This window comes from Eptatretus burgeri, chromosome 7 (genome assembly GCF_056783735.1).
Source record: "Eptatretus burgeri isolate ZD-2024b chromosome 7, Ebu_testis_v1, whole genome shotgun sequence".
NCBI classification, from domain to species: domain Eukaryota; kingdom Metazoa; phylum Chordata; class Myxini; order Myxiniformes; family Myxinidae; genus Eptatretus; species Eptatretus burgeri.
The window spans coordinates 7,223,244-7,239,921 of record NC_140967.1 but is presented as its reverse complement, the minus strand read 5'-3'; the positions used below and the strand labels follow the sequence as shown (position 1 = coordinate 7,239,921).

The following is a 16,678-nucleotide window of genomic DNA, read 5'->3' as shown; positions in this document are numbered from 1 at the left end:
AACTTCGATTTTAATTTTGTCTTTGGTTTTTGCGATCGCTTAGGACGCTTAAAACTCGGTTGTAGAAATTCTGGTAAAAATCGGATGTTTTGGAGACGTTTTAAGATTGTATAAAAATATTTCACTCGATGAGTCACGGGTCGTCCCATGATGCAGTGCGCTCGAGCAGACGAGTCGTTGAGTTACGTTAAGGTATAATTGCGTGGAGAAATGGAGATTTTTGCTTCGGTCGACGTTACGATTTTTGATGGTTTGGTACAGAATCATCGTAGAAACTTCTGGTTTGCATCGCTACCTTCTCGAGAGACGCTTTTATTCGACAAGGTCAGAGGTCAAGTTGACGATTTCGTAAGTACCAGTCTGTGACTGCTTGCTACTTAGATTTCGCAAGTATATTGATGACTTCCGTTTGTTTGTTTGTTTGTAGGCACGATAACCCGAGAACGGAAGAAGCTACCAATGTCAAATTACACCACGTGATTCAGGAGGGTGATGGCTAGTGCTGATTAGATTTTGGTCAAAATCTGTCAAAGGTCAAGGTCACAGTGAGGTCAAACATAATTCCGTAAATTCATGTGGAGAAATGGAGTATTTTTGCTTCGCTCAACGTTACGAGTTAGTTTTAACTTCGATTTTTGCGATCGCTGAGGATGCTTAAAACTCGGTTGTCGAAATTCTGGTAAAAATCGGATGTTTTGGAGACGTTTTAAGATTGCATAAAAAATATTTCACTCGATGCGTCACGGGTCGTCCCATGATGCAGCGCGCTCAAGCAGACGCGTCGTTGAGTGACGTTAAGGTTTTGCGTGGAGAAATGGAGATTTTTTGTTTCGCTCGACGTTACGAGTTCGTTTTAACTTCGATTTTAGCGATCGCTTAGGACGCTTAAAACTCGGTTGTCGAAATTCTGGAACAGCGATGAATAACTGGTGTGTGTGTGTGTGTGTGTGTGTGTGTGTGTGTGTGTGTGTGTGTGTGTGTGTGTGTGTGTGTGTGTGTGTGTGTGTGTGTGTGTGTGTGTGTATATATATATATATATATATATATATATATATATATATATATATATATATATATATATATATATATATATATATAATAATACGTCTTTTATCAGATTCTTCTGAAAAGTAATACACCGATTATCTGGCATATCCTGCAGGTACTGAATCACTTTTTTAAAAATAAAAACAAAAAAATGGAATTTTTATAAGAAATCTAGTTTTTGTCTGGGACTCATTATCTGAAAACCAGTGTAAAATCGTAGACCACAATGAATTCAGAATTCAAGCTCCCCTTGAGCTTCTGACTGATTCATGCTTTTATTAGACAAGGTCAGAGGTCAAGTTGACGATTTCGTAAGTACCAGTCTATGACTGCTTGTTTTTTCATTCTTTTTCTATGGCAATGACTTTGTTGATTCAATCTGTGCACAGCCTTTACGAGCAAGACCAATTCTTCATCGTTCATCCCTTCAGGTATATTTGTTCACCTTGGTTTCACGCTCCACTGTGGCAGTTTTTTTGCTGGAAGACTTGAAAACAGATTAGAAAGACAGGTGCACCGAGAATCATTTGCTCTCTTGAAGAGTCACACTGCTATTGCTCAGGTGAGAGTAGATGAATCCACAAATCCAACAAAAATCAGGTAACAATCGTGGAAAAACACAGCTCCTCTTGCCTCCAGCATAAACACGTTATTTAACTGGAAGGGCACACACCTCCACCACGCAATGCCTGATCCACGAGAACATATTTGGCCCATGACATTTTTGAAATATCGTGCTATATATTGTATTTTGCCCTATCTCTTAAAAAAATTAAATAACTCTCGTATCGAGATCCAAATCTGGATCTTCACCAAAATCGAATAAATTCGTAGTGGTCACACACCCAACCTATCCACAACATTTTGAGATATCCTGCACACAAACAGACGTGCAAATACAACCTCCTTCCACCTTCAGTTTTGGAGGTACAACTGTTTGTAGCTTGTAAAATAATATAGTTTGCATCAGGTCATTATATTCCATGTTACAAACAATAGTAAAAGAGGGGGTGATTTGTGTTGGACCTAAATTTCTTTGTAATTTTTCCTTCATTCAAACCTCAATGCTCTGGATTCAAAAGCACGATTCAAGAGTGGTGGAGGTGCAGGCGGTGGCGGGGGCGGAGGCGCAGGAGGTGGCGCAGGCGGTGGCGGATGCAGAGGTGCGGATGCAGAGGTGCATGTGCAGGTGGAGGGTGCAGGCAGCGGCGGGGGTGCAGAGGGTGCAGGCAGCGGCGGGGGTGCAGAGGGTGCAGGCAGCGGCGGGGGTGCAGAAATATAAATTGGGAGACATGAGGTATGGGAGACAGTTTTTGTGGGTGTTGAGACAATTAAATATGTAGATTCTTCATTCTGCAGGAAGGATTGTAGACAGAATTCTGTGTAGTTTTGAAGGAGGGGGAGTTCGGGACATTGAAGGAAGGGTAAACGATATTGTATCGTGTCATGGCAGGAAGAAGTTGGTTGTGGTACACCTTGGTATGAATGATGTTGGGCAAGTTTACTCAGAGGTTTTGAAAAAGACACAGGATACTGGATAAGCGGCTGAAAGCAAAGGGTTGTGAGGTCATGTTTTCCGGGATTCTCCCAAGATGAGGAAACAATATAGAAATTATGAGCAGAGCAATAGACGTCAACCAATGGCTGAAAAATGGTGTAGGGAGGAAGGTTTTACATTCAGGAAGCAGTGCGAATCATTTAGGGGACAAAGGGAGTGTTTCCTGAATGATGGCCGTATATTAAATAGAAAGGGGGCAGCAAGGTTTGCAGTGGGAATTGAGGAAAGAATTCACACTTTTTTAGGTCAGCGGAGGGTAGGGAAGCTATTGAGGAACGGATGATGTAATAGTGATGAGCAAGGCCAGGCAGGAAATACAATTTCAGGAAGGGAAAAGTTAAATATATTCTATAATCTATACCAATGCCAGAAGTTTAAATAATAAGATGGAAGAGCTTGAAGCCAAAGAGGATAGCGAGGAGTACGATATAGTTGCAGTGAGTGAGACATTGTGTAAGGAGAGTAACTGGAGGACAGGATGAGAAGGCTACAAGGTGTATCGGTGTAATAGGAAGGATAGAATCGGAGGAAGAGTAGCAATCTGGGTAAACAACAACATTGCATCAAGAGAAAGGAGGTGACATTAAGGAAGGAATAAATGTTGGCGGTGGGTAGAGATTAGAGATTGTAAAAACAGTAAGATACTGGTGGGATGCTTTTATAGGGCTCCGGGTGGGTGGGAAGGAAGAGGAGGAAGGAGGAGTACATGAAGAATTCAAAAGGGCATGTGGTAAGGGAAGAGTATTGATTATGGGGGATTTTAACTTGCTAGGAATAAATTGGGTGGAGGAACAGGGAAAGGGCAAAGTTGATGAGGATTTATTAGTTTTAGTCCGGGATTGGTTTTTAACCAGTTTGTAGATAAGCCCACGAGGTGGAGTGCAGTGTTCGACCTCCTTTTAAGTAATGATCCCAATATGGTGGAGGAGGTCGAGGTAGGGGAGCATTTTGGAGCAAGTGACAATTACATTGTGTGTGCAAAGATTCTGTTGAGGGTTCGAGTTCAGGATAGTAGGGTAAGGCTATTCGATTTCAGGAAGGTAAACTTTGAGGGTACGAGGAAAGAGTTGGGTGATGCAGATTGGGAGACTCTAACAACAGGACAATCAGAGTCGAGAAATGGGAAACTTTTAAGGACCAAATGTGGAGAGTGCAGAGCCAGTACATTCCAATGAGGTGTAAAACAAGAAACAGAAAGAGACCAGGGTGGTTGAGTAACGAGATGAGGAATGCTATCAAGGAGAATAAGAAGGCATTTATTTGGTTTAAAATAACAGGACTGGAGTTGGATTTATTTCACTATCGGAGTAAACATAGGCAAGTTAAGAAAATAATTCGACAAGCCAAAAGAGAGAGTACGAGGACGTGGCAAAGAATATTAAACATAACAGCAAGGCTTTCTTTCATTGGATGTCAGTGTGTTGTGGGTGTTGAGACAATTAGATATTTCCTGCCACGACCACCAGCTGTTGAGTAAGACTTCAGGGGTGTTACAATAACTGTTGCTGACCCTCCAATCAACTGTGGTCCACCTTTGCTTGTGGAAACACAGGCTGCGGTGAACCGGTTGAAATGGGGCAATGCTCCAGTGGCATGTGGCATCCATGCTGAACTTCAAGGCTGGTGGAAATGCTGCACTCATGTCATTGCATGCAGTTCTGTGCTCTGCCTGGAACACGGGCATCATCCCAACTGACTGGAAGAGGGGCCTTGTTGTCCCTCTCTGGAAAGGGAAGGGTGATCGCCAAGACTGCAACAACGACCAAGCTCTCAGTGCCGGGCAAGGTCTTTGCCAGGATAATTATTGATAGGGTTCGCCACCATCTCCTTGAGCACCAGTGAGTGTCCAGAGCAGTCAGGCTTTACACCAAAGAGGTCAACGATTGACCGTATCCTTGCTCTTCGGGTCCTCACTGAACGCAGACAAGAGTTTCAGCAGGGGCTGCTTGCAGCCTATGTTGATCTCTGTAAAACGTTCCATTCAGTGAATCGGGATGCCCTCTGGAGGATCCTTGGTGTTCGTGGGGTGGCACCAAAACTGATCGATCTGATGTCTGAACTCTATTCTGGTACTGAGAGTGCTGTGAGATGTGATGGTACCATCTCTGACTTATTTCCAGTTGTAACTAGAGTTCGATAGGGGTGTGTACTGGCCCCCACACTTTTCAGCACTTGTATGGACTGGATTCTTAGGAGGATGTCGGAGAGATCAAGCTGCGGTGCATCATTTTTTGGGAATGTCAAGATCTCCGACCTTGATTTCGCAGATGCAGTCATCTTTGCGGAGAATTCAGATATCCTTTTGGGGGCCCTCGAGGTGCTGAATGAGGAGTCGGAGCCGCTGGGATTACGCGTTTCCTGGGCCAAAACTAAGATCCAGGCTTTCAATGACATCTTGGATGCTGCTGTCCTGTCTGTGCCGGTTTGTGGTGAGGATGTTGAGGTCATGGAGAGATTCACTTACCTTGGCAGTGATATTCATGTCTCTGCTGGCTGTGAGTCAGAGGTCAACAGACATTTGGGTCGGGCTTGGGGAGTCATGGATTCATTGCGTAATGGGGTGTGGTGCTGCCGGTACCTGTGAGTGAGGACGAAAGTCCGAGTCTTCAGGTCCTTGGTGCTTCCAGTCTTGCTCTATGGATGTGAGACTTGGACTCTGACCAAGGATCTGAGACGGAGACTTAATTTCTTTGGTACCAGGTCTCTTCGGAGAATCCTTGGCTCTCGCTGGTCAGACTGTGTCCAACGAGCGGTTGCTGAGACTCAAATGAGATTTGTTCCTTTCATAGTCCGTGAGCGTCAGCTACGGCTGTATGGACATGTGGCTCGTATTGCTGACGCTGATCCTGCTCACCAGATTCTCTCAGCGAGGGAGTCTCGAGAGTGGAGGAGGCCAATGGGCCGACCACGTGCCTGGTGGTTGCAGCAGGTTGATCAGCATCTCAAGGAGATAGGAATAGGCCAGGCATCTGCCTGGAGGATGGCCATACGGAGGCCCCTGGAATACCGGTGGAAAGTGGACACAGCGACGCGCTGCTCTGGTGCATGCTCTCATACCTGACCTGACCTTTCTTTAAGTATATCAGGGAAAAAGATCAGGTTAGGACCAGTGTGTGCCCATTGAGGAATAGCACTGGGAGTGTGGTTAGTGATAAAAGTGAGATGGCAGGCAGGTATTATTAAACAGGTATTTTTCTTCAACTTTTACACAAGAACAGTCAGGAGAATTGCCAATAGCTGAGAGTATTTATCAAGGAGATGAGGAAGGGCTTTTACAGAAGATCCAGGTTGGAGTGGAGGAAGTAAAGGAACAGCTCGGTAATCTAAGAATAGATAAGGCTCCAGGTCCAGATAATCTGAACCCGAGAGTATTGAGGGAAGTGCTGAGCAGGTAAGCAAGATGTTAAGGGCTATTTTCAATAGTTCCCTGGAGTCAGGACAGGTACCGAAGGATTGGAGAGTAGCAAATGTAACAAAATTATTTAAGAAAGGATCCAAAGAAGAATTGGGAAACTAGACCTGTTAGCTTGACTTCAGTTGTGGGGAAGGTGTTGGAGACATTAATTTAGAACCACATGAGGAACCATGTAAACAAATACAAACTAATTAAAGGTAGTCAGCATAGGTTTACCAAAGGTAGTTCTTGTTTAAGAAATCTTTTAGAGTTCTATGAAGCAGTGTCTGATTGGGTGGATAAAGGAAAGGTAGTGGACATAGTATATCTAGATTTTAAGAAGGCATTTGACAAAGTACCACATCGGAGGTTGTTAGCCAAGGTGAGGGCTTGTGGAGTGGTTGGTGAGGTAGATAATTGGATTGCAAACTGGCTTAGTGGGAGGAAGCAAAGAGTGGCTGTGAGTGGGAGGATGTATGTAGTGGGGTGCCTCAGGGATCAGTACTCAGACCATAACTATTCATTATTTACATCATCAATTTGGATAGTGGGGTGAAGAGTCAGCTTTCCAAATTTGCAGATGACAAAGCTTGGAGGTAGTGTGGATAGCAGAGGGGGTGGTGATCAGATTCAGGAAAGTATTAATACTTGTATGGATTGGGTAAAAGATTGGCAGATGTAATTTAACCTGAGCAAGTGTAAGGTGTTGGGGATTGGAAAGAACAATGAAAATAGAGATTACAGGTTGCAAGGGGACATTTTGGAGCGCGCCACACAGAAGGATCTGGGGGTGGTAATAGATACGGGAGGTAAGCAGGCAGCACAGGGCCAGGTAGCGATAGGTAAAGCTGTTAGGGTTTTCGGCTGTATTCGGAGGGGGGTCAGTTATAAATCAAGAGGTGGTGTTAACATTGTACAGGAATTTAGTGAGGGCCACATCGAGAATATAGTGTGCAGTTTTGTGCACAATAACTCAGGAAGGACATAGATGGCATATAGGGGGTTCAGTGCAGGGCGACTAGATCGATTCTGGGCCGAGCTCGACTCAGCTGAGGAATGGCTGAAGGAGACAGGACTTTATGCACTCGAAAGGAGGTGGTTACAAAGAAATATGATGGAGATGTTTAAGATAATGAAAGGTATAGATAAAATAAGTGCAGACAAATTATTCAACAGAGTAGACAGTGATTGGACCAGGGGCCATAGCCTGAGAGTAAAGAAGAGGAGAATTAAGATGGTAGTAAGGCAGGGGGACTTTCACTCAGAGAGCAGTTAATGCATGGAATGGTCTCCCTGGAAAGGGAGTGGCACAAACAGTGGATAAGTTTAAATTAGAACAAGTCTGAAGACGACGATGGTTCACGAGCGGTATTTGACGATGTAGATTGCTTCAGAAGTCAAGGATGAGACAACGTGATAATGTTTGACCAAGTTATAAAAATGATCAACACGATGTGGTACGAGTGACAGGTTATTAGCTGCAAAATGTCAAAAACCAGGTTTCGTTCAACAACTTTCAAAATTTTGACCATTGCAGGTCACAAAACAATGTTGTGGACATTAAAATAAGGAAACAGGATATGTGCTATAGCTTATTGGAGTTAGTTCGTTGAAGGTCGAAAACCCGGTTCGATTCCCACAACTTTGACCTTTAAAGGTCAAAGGTCAAGGATTATGACCTTTGGTGCAAAACTTCCTCTGGAACATTCCAGGAACAATACAACGTCATATAGGCTATATGGAATTTCACACTCATCGGATTATCCATACTTTGATGAAATCAGCGTAAAACCAAACTTGAAGGGGGCACCACGGGCACGGTGTTCGAGATAGAGAAAAATGGTTTCAAGACTTTAGGTGGGGAATGACCTCAAGATTATGCATTAAAAATATTGGCATCCTAGCTCTCAAAGTTTGGGCGATCGTATGATTTTTATGTCAAAATTCGAAATTTTCTAAGTTCATGACCTTGTGACGAAAATGAAAAATCTAGCTCCGTGGGGCTATTGCAGGTGCCATTGGGCTAACCAAATACCAAAACCACTGCCAGATTTGACAAACCCCTCAGAGAAGATGGATTTTTATGTCAAAATCGCAATTTTCTAAGTTTGTGACCTTGTGATCATGACCTTGGGACGAAAATGAAAAAAAAAAAAAAAAAAAAAAAAAAAAACCAAGCTCCGTGGAGCTATGCAGGTGCCATTGGGCTAACCAAATACCGAAACCCCTGCCAGATTAGACAAACCCCTAGGAGAAGATGCACATTGAAATTGGCTACCCCCTAAAAACACAATTCGCAATTTTCTAAGTTCGTGACCTTGACCTTGGGACGAAAATGAAAAATAGAGCTTTGTGGGGATATGCAGGTGCCATTGGGCTAACCACATACCGAAACCCCTGCCAGATTCGACAAACCCCTTGGAGAAGAATTTTTTTGTCAAAATTCGCAATTTTCTAAGTTCGTGACCTTGACATGAAAATGGGGAAAAAAAAAAATAAATAAAAAACGAGCTCCGTGGGGCTATGCAGGTGCCATTGGGCTAACCAAATACCGAAACCCGTCAGATTCGACAAACCCCCAGGAGAATATGCAAATTGAAATTGGCTACCCCCTAAAAACACACGTTTTTTGGGCGTGGCTACGCCCATAATGGGCGCACCACGCCCATTTTCAGGAAAACACAACTTGATCATGATATAAACCTCCCACTAAAATTTTGTCAGGATCGGATCAAAAACCACGGAGCTATGCTCGGGACAGACAGACAAGCTGGTAGGCAGACATGGGTAGTCGCCTACCCAATAGAACCTGACGCGATGGGCCCGTTCGATGGGGAATGACATGAGGATTAAGCACAAGAAAATTCATGATTCTAGCTTCAAGGGTTAATACTGCAGGTTGTTTTCTCGTTAAAATACCCGCACATTTAGAGGTTTTTTGGCCGTTGCTAGGCAACGGTTCTCTCACACATAACTAGGACATACCATGAACCTACCATACCAGTTTCATGTATATCTGACTCATAGTCAGAGATAACGAACTTTTTTTTCTTTTTTTATTTATTTTTTTTTTCGACCAGGGTTCATTCAAAGTCTATCTTCTCCAAGAGTTTTCATTGGATCCGGCTGGAAATTTTTGACAATATGGCTGAATGTACTGCCCAGTCGCTCGTGGCCCAATTTTTGAAAAAATAAATTTTTGAAGATTTTTCAAAAATTTCAAAGACCTGTTGCTGGGCAACGGTGGTGTCCGGAGCAACGGTTTTCATTTGCACACAACTCGGTCATGGTATGAACCTACCAACCAAGTTTCATCGAAATCGCCATTGTATTAACTGAAATCGCCATTTTAAATACTGATAAGGGTGGAACAAATCTCAAAAAAAAAAAAAAAAAATTAGACTAGATCAACTAACCAACAGACAGACAAACATATCGATGGAAATACTGATAATAAGGGTGGATAAAATTTCCCAAAATTTCTTTTTTCGACTGGATCGACTACCCAACAGACAGACACACAACAATAACGAATATAGTGGTCACTTATTTTTTTTGTGAACCAATTAGATAGGTACCTGGAAGTTATGGAGATAGAGGGGTATTGGGATGTTGAGGACTTTTCGGTCGTTTGTGCATATGTACGGAGTGCTGTTGGTAGAGGTCTTGTCAATGGGGAGGGTTGTGTGGTTGATGTGCGTTTTTAACCAAGCCCATGCCCCCTCCCCTGAAGGAAAGAAGAAAAAGAAATCCCCCCATAAAAAGTAAAAAAAAATTTTTAAATGGATTATTTTTTATTTTTTTTTGCATTTTCTTCCTTGGATCTCATGTTGATTAATTAGTATGGTGTTCACACAGACATGATGGGCTGAATGACTTCCACCTGTGTGTGTTCCTTGTATTATAAAGCTTCAAAACTGCCAGAAATGGGAAGGTCTGGATATAAACTACAAAAAATAAAGGGAGGGATTCGGCCCGTGAGGATAGCATGTCTCATCACATGACATGTTTGGACCGAAGGGTAAAAACACTAACAAAATAAATTGAAATCTGATCGAGATGCACAACAATTGGTTAAGCTGGAGGTGTTACACTTGCAAAGGAAAGCAATGTGGTCAAGTGGGGATTGGACAAAATTTAAGGAGGCGAAATGTAGAAGGCAAGGAACAGCAGGATAAATCCATTGGGAACACATGATCATGGGTTATTTCTACCACAAGAGCAGTCTCGGTACAGTACAAGCAGTGGATACGGTACCCAACCGGGCTACAACACCGGGCCGAACTCCGGGGCACAACCGGGCCGAACTCCGGGGCACAACCCGGCCGAACCCCGGGGCACAACCCGGCCGAACCCCGGGGCACAACCCGGCCGAACCCCGGGGCACAACCCGGCCGAACCCCGGGGCACAACCCGGCCGAACCCCGGGGCACAACCCGGCCGAACCCCGGGGCACAACCCGGCCGAACCCCGGGGCACAACCCGGCCGAACCCCGGGGCACAACCCGGCCGAACCCCGGGGCACAACCCGGCCGAACCCCGGGGCACAACCCGGCCGAACCCCGGGGCACAACCCGGCCGAACCCCGGGGCACAACCCGGCCGAACCCCGGGGCACAACCCGGCCGAACCCCGGGGCACAACCCGGCCGAACCCCGGGGCACAACCCGGCCGAACCCCGGGGCACAACCCGGCCGAACCCCGGGGCACAACCCGGCCGAACCCCGGGGCACAACCCGGCCGAACCCCGGGGCACAACCCGGCCGAACCCCGGGGCACAACCCGGCCGAACCCCGGGGCACAACCCGGCCGAACCCCGGGGCACAACCCGGCCGAACCCCGGGGCACAACCCGGCCGAACCCCGGGGCACAACCCGGCCGAACCCCGGGGCACAACCCGGCCGAACCCCGGGGCACAACCCGGCCGAACCCCGGGCACAACCCGGCCGAACCCCGGGCACAACCCGGCCGAACCCCGGGCACAACCCGGCCGAACCCCGGGCACAACCCGGCCGAACCCCGGGCACAACCCGGCCGAACCCCGGGCACAACCCGGCCGAACCCCGGGCACAACCCGGCCGAACCCCGGGCACAACCCGGCCGAACCCCGGGCACAACCCGGCCGAACCCCGGGCACAACCCGGCCGAACCCCGGGCACAACCCGGCCGAACCCCGGGCACAACCCGGCCGAACCCCGGGCACAACCCGGCCGAACCCCGGGCACAACCCGGCCGAACCCCGGGCACAACCCGGCCGAACCACGGGCACAACCCGGCCGAACCCCGGGCACAACCCGGCCGAACCCCGGGCACAACCCGGCCGAACCCTGGGCACAACCCGGCCGAACCCCGCGCACAACCGGGCCGAACCTCGACCACTCGACCAGACGTTAACGGAAGAGGCCGTCTCACAACACTGTATATCCCTCAATCCATTCGTCACCTTCAAGCAACCTTGCGATCAGGCTGTCAACATTCAATTCTCCTTCCGCCATTCTCGATGGTTGGTAGCACCACGTTTTGCCTCACCAGACCGATCTCCTAACCACAGTGTTCCGCCCGCCAGCCGCCAACCACGGTAACCAAATACACGGAATTAACCACCAGAGGCTGTCTTAAATAGTCATTTTTAAAAAGTCTTCTTACGGTTACTAACGTGTTACAATGAACTCTAAAAACACGTATATCCGTGAGTTCTTTGTTTTATAACTGTGTAATGCGAGCTGTGTAACGTTCGCTTAATTTCCACAAAGAGGGCGAGACCTCAGCCTTGCTAAAAAAAAAACTCGTCGATACACCTCAAATTTCCATCGAATAGTTATCTTGGACAAGCGATCATTTTAAACTACAATATAAATAATTCCGCCTTTAATAACAAACGATTTAAATTTATTCCAACATCAGAATCTAATATCATCATGAAACCGAGTCCGCTCGCAAAGCGACGCTTTCATATCAAAGGGCCATATTTGGAGTGACAACAGTCGGTGTTACTACTGGGAAGGCCATGGTAAAACCCCGCAGTTTAACACTTGGCAAGGACCTGCATCGGCAGCACCAACACTCTGTGGAGAGTATGGTACATTGAAAAAAAAACAGTACGACCAGTGGACAGGTTTAAAATTCAGTTGGACAGGTATCTGGAGGTAGAGGTGTAGTAGTATGGACGGGGGAGGACTCTTACACGTTGCCAGGATTGCGCAGACTTGGCCTCTTCGTGCGTTAAAGTTCCTTATGTTGTATTCCCAACGTCTTTCCATTAAACGTTTTTACTGACCCAAGAAGGCACAACATTAAAATGGTGAAAAGGTCTTGTTTTCGTGGTGACACTAAAAAAAAAACAAGCTCGAATGAGCTAAGATCTTCGTCCTCTTAATGATGACGTCATAAAACGAATATGACGTCATTGCGATGTATCAGGTTTGCGATAAATTATTATCTGTGCTCTTGCCCGGCTTGATTCCCACAAACAAAATTCAAACAGCTTGCCTAGTTTCGGAGATAACGGTATAGGCGATTTCCATTAGCAGCGATATAATGACGTCAACTTTTTTTTTCTAGGACGAATTTCCAAAATCGGAGATGGTTACTGCCTGCGCGTGGGCTTTCTGCACATACATGGCAGGTTTCACGAAGATCCGATGAAAACTGTGGGTTGTGAAACATAAAATGTCAAAAAATAGGAATGACGTCATAAAAATTGATATGACGTCATAGTGATGTATCGTGTGCAGTCATTCATCTCTGCTAATGCCCCGTTCGATTCCCGCAAACATAATTCAAAAAGCTTGCCTAGTTTCGGAGATAATTTTTTTTAGGCGATTTCCATTAGCGGAGATATTTTGACGTCATAACTTTGACGTCATAACATAACGTCATAATATTTTGACGTCACAACCATTAAAAAAACCAATATAGGTATTTGCTTTCTTCTCAGAAACTACACACACAATTCTGATGAAACATGACCACAACCTTCATCACCTGTGATGTCCCAAAGCTTTGTTAACGGCATTCAAAAAAGCTGGGTCAAAGGGGGTCTATGGAGGGAATTAATTGTGGGGGTGGGGGGGTGCCCTCCAAATTCGGTATTTTCTTTTCTCTCAAAAACTACACGCACAATTTCGATGAAACTTGACCACAACCTTCATCACCCATTATGTACCAAATAATTTTTACACTGCAATAAAAAAATTAAATTAACCAATGTCACCCGCAGGGTGACCTGTATCTTGCCAAAAGGTGACCACGTGTGACTTCATTAAGGTCACACTGAGGTGAACAGAGCTGCTATCCACCAGGAGCGACTCCTTGAGGAATATCTGCCTACGAGATATTTTGATGAGAATCGTTCTACAGAGTAACCATGAAAAATATGCGATTGCCTCATAACGTCACCAAATGACGTCATAATGTCTCAAGCTTGACATATCTAGAAAGCACTCATTGAGGTGTTCAATTTGAGATACTACACGATATGGTTCCTAAAACTCGAAAATTTAACCTTGGGGTCAAATATGTTTGACCTGAGGCGCTAACCATGAAGGTCAAGGGCAATCGCCACCAAAAATTAATCAGCTGAGCGCCAGACCATGAACTATATTCCCATGAAGTTTGAAGACGATCCGATCAAAATTACTCAAAAAATAAGGGTTTCGTCGACTCCCCTGATTTGCGACAAAGTGACCTTGACCTTTGACCTTGACCTTCAAAATTTTATGCGCTGAAAGGGACCTCAATAGGCCTCTGATATGCGAAGTTACAAAAATTTCCAATGATAACTGTGCTCTGCAGAATTTTTTATACGTGATTACAGACAAAAAAAAAACAAAAAAAAACATACAAGCTGACTAACATATCTTGCAAAAACTTCGTTTTGGCAAGATAAAAAATCCATAGGTATTTACTTTCTTATCCGTTATATATTTTGTGGGTCATCACACCTACCAGTGGTTTCCTGGTTTTCTTATCCAGCTGCTACCAGATGAGCACCCAGGGGTATTGCCCCTATTTTTATGAGGAGGTTTTGATCCCACGCTCGTGAAGCGAAAAGCGGGGTTATGCGATTGGTCCCGTATGCACGTGCGTACATAGAATGTAGGAACGTATCTGCATTGTTATTTCCTTTTCTCTGCAACCGCTTGTCAGACTTGACAATAAATTTTCTTCAAAGGTACAACTACCCATGTGGAATGTATTGATGATAATTATGACGTCATATGCCATGCGGTGTGGTTCGGTAGCCATATTTAAATTAAAAAAACATTAAAAAATCTTCTGTTGGAAAAAATCAGAAACGTTGGACCTTTGTATCTCTGAAACCGCTCCATGGAAAAAATTGAAACTTGGGACATGGCAAGTACTCCCCATGGGGAAGAAGTTTGATTTTTTTTAATGTTGTCAAAGGTGCCTTCGTTTTGACGTCATACATACATACGGAGAATGCTACACCTGATCAGTATGAAAAATTTTGAGGGTCATCTAGGGATAAATTGATCAACAGAAGAAAAAAAATTATGACGAAACGGTCACGTGGTTCAGCAGCCATATAAAAAAAAAAAATCAAAAATCTCCAAAAAGGCTGAACAGATCGAGGAGAAACTTTACAGGTATGACCACCTCTCCATGAGGAACAAAAAGTTCCCCACCTATGGCATCATAGGTCAGATGGTTTGGCAGCCATATTGGATTTACCCTGAAACCATAAAAAATCTTCTTCGAGAAAACGGCTGGACAGATCGAGGGGAAACTTCACACACATGTTCCCCAAGCCTTGAGGATACCAGGGTGTTCACGAATAATTGATGTCAAATGGTTTGGCAGTCATATTGGATTGTAGGAAAATATATTTTTAAATTCTCTCTCTTGAACTGCTGCATCAACTGATGTGAAACTTCAAAATTATGATCTCGTAGTGGTGGGGAATATCCATATATTGCTAAAACTCTCATCTTGTATATATGTATGTATGTATGTTCCCGAAATACAGCCAAAACGGTACACCAATAGCGCAAAAATTTTCGGCCCACCTTACTCTCCATTCTCCTGCGGTGTGCAGTACCAACTTTCATTGAAATCGGGCAACGAAAAAAATTATTTAAAAAAATCAATTCCCGATTCAGTGAAGTACTCTTCGGGAGAATTTGATTGATGCAAACAACCTCTGCGGTATAGTTCGCTGGAGCTATCTTTTTCTGTTTTTTTATGATTTTTTTTAATCTACCGCTGTCACCCAACGGGTTCACGGGTCGTACAGTATGTTTTACATTTCAACCTGATCGGACGCATGGTCTGGCAGCCAAAATTATTTCATTTTTGAATCTGCGTTTTTTTTTTTCTTTTTTAAAAATAAGGCTCACTTTGCTGCACCTGGATGGGTTTGAGGGTGGAGGACTAGCAGTTTAAATCCAAGTCCGGTCCAGGTTCCTCCTGATGCTTTTTTTTTTTCGGGTTCCTTCTGATGGCTCCAATGCAGTATCTATTTAATTTGGTGATCCATTTGATTTGAATTTGATTTTTTTCATTACAAATTTGCCATTCAAAGAGTTGGTCCACACCAAGTCCTTCTCACGACTGCGTGGGTAAGTATTCTATGTATACCATCTAGTTCCACATGTGCAGCTTCTTGGGATTTTCTGAGACTCAATAACATGCAATTCTGCTTTTTATTCCTGACATACAGAGTTGAAGCTCGTGGACGAGTGTGAACACAGAATGGACCAAAGAATAAAAAAGAAGAACATAGTGGAAAAGGAGGAAACACCAACAGCAGGGTAGAAGGACATTTGGAGTAAGAATGGAAGAATGAGATTAAGTGGAGGGGGAGGAGGACATGGTGGGTGAACAAGCTGGGTACAAGCTCAAACACAGCAAGAAGACAGGAAAAATAGGGGATGAAATAGAAAGGAAACCTCAAAAAAACGAAATATGGAGGTGAAGTGGGGAGAAACCCAATAACCTGGAAAGAAAGTGGTCGGCTTGGAGAGTGTTGATGGGAGTAGAAAGATCAAGAGTATAGATAGAGGATGAACTCAGGTGATGGCGAACACCCATCTTGAAGCCTTGGGGAAGGATGGGATGAACAGACTGGGGAAGTTGGATTTACAGGTGAGAGAAAAGAAACAAATGAGTGGATATGAACATTGAGCCTAGATTTTGGAAGTTTCGCTGGAAGTGCATTTCTGGCAGATCACATGCATATTACAGAAATATGAGGGGAAGGGGAAGGGGGGAGGAGAGCAAGATAATGGCAGAGGGTGCAAGACCAGAAAGAAGGCATTAGAAAAAAGAGAGCCTATCAACATGTCTGCGATGCAAGAGTAACACAGGCTCAGAGACTCAGATTTATCGCGTGAGATTGCACTAATTTTGGTGGCCTTGGTTTCCACAGCATTAAGAAATGCAAAGTGTGAAGCAGAGACTCCAGTCCAAAGGTGAAAGCAGTACTCCATCGAGTTCCGAATGAAAGTCATGAAAGTTGATAAAAGTTCAGATTTGCCAATGAAAGACTTTGCATGATGGAGGATACCTGGGTGATGGCTGACGTTGGAGGCCAACTTGGATATATGAAGAACAGGACTGGGCCCAAGACAGTGCCTGATGGCACTCCAGCCTTGACAAGGAGAGGATATGAAAGGATTCCTTTGAGATCCACATTCTGACCATGAGTGGAGGAGTCTG

At 44.7% G+C, this 16,678-nt stretch overlaps 1 protein-coding gene across 1 annotated transcript in view; it reads right to left on the bottom strand.

The window, feature by feature from the left end:
- The window catches only part of LOC147022621 (serine/threonine-protein phosphatase PP1-beta catalytic subunit), a 92,431-nt gene extending 80,793 nt beyond the window's left edge, over positions 1-11,638 (bottom strand). The window contains exon 1 of the mRNA XM_085887361.1: positions 11,442-11,638. Within this exon, the coding sequence (XP_085743487.1) occupies positions 11,442-11,493 (52 nt within the window). The 5' untranslated portion in view covers positions 11,494-11,638. The remainder of the gene's footprint in view (positions 1-11,441) is intronic.
- Positions 11,639-16,678: the final 5,040 nt, after the last annotated feature.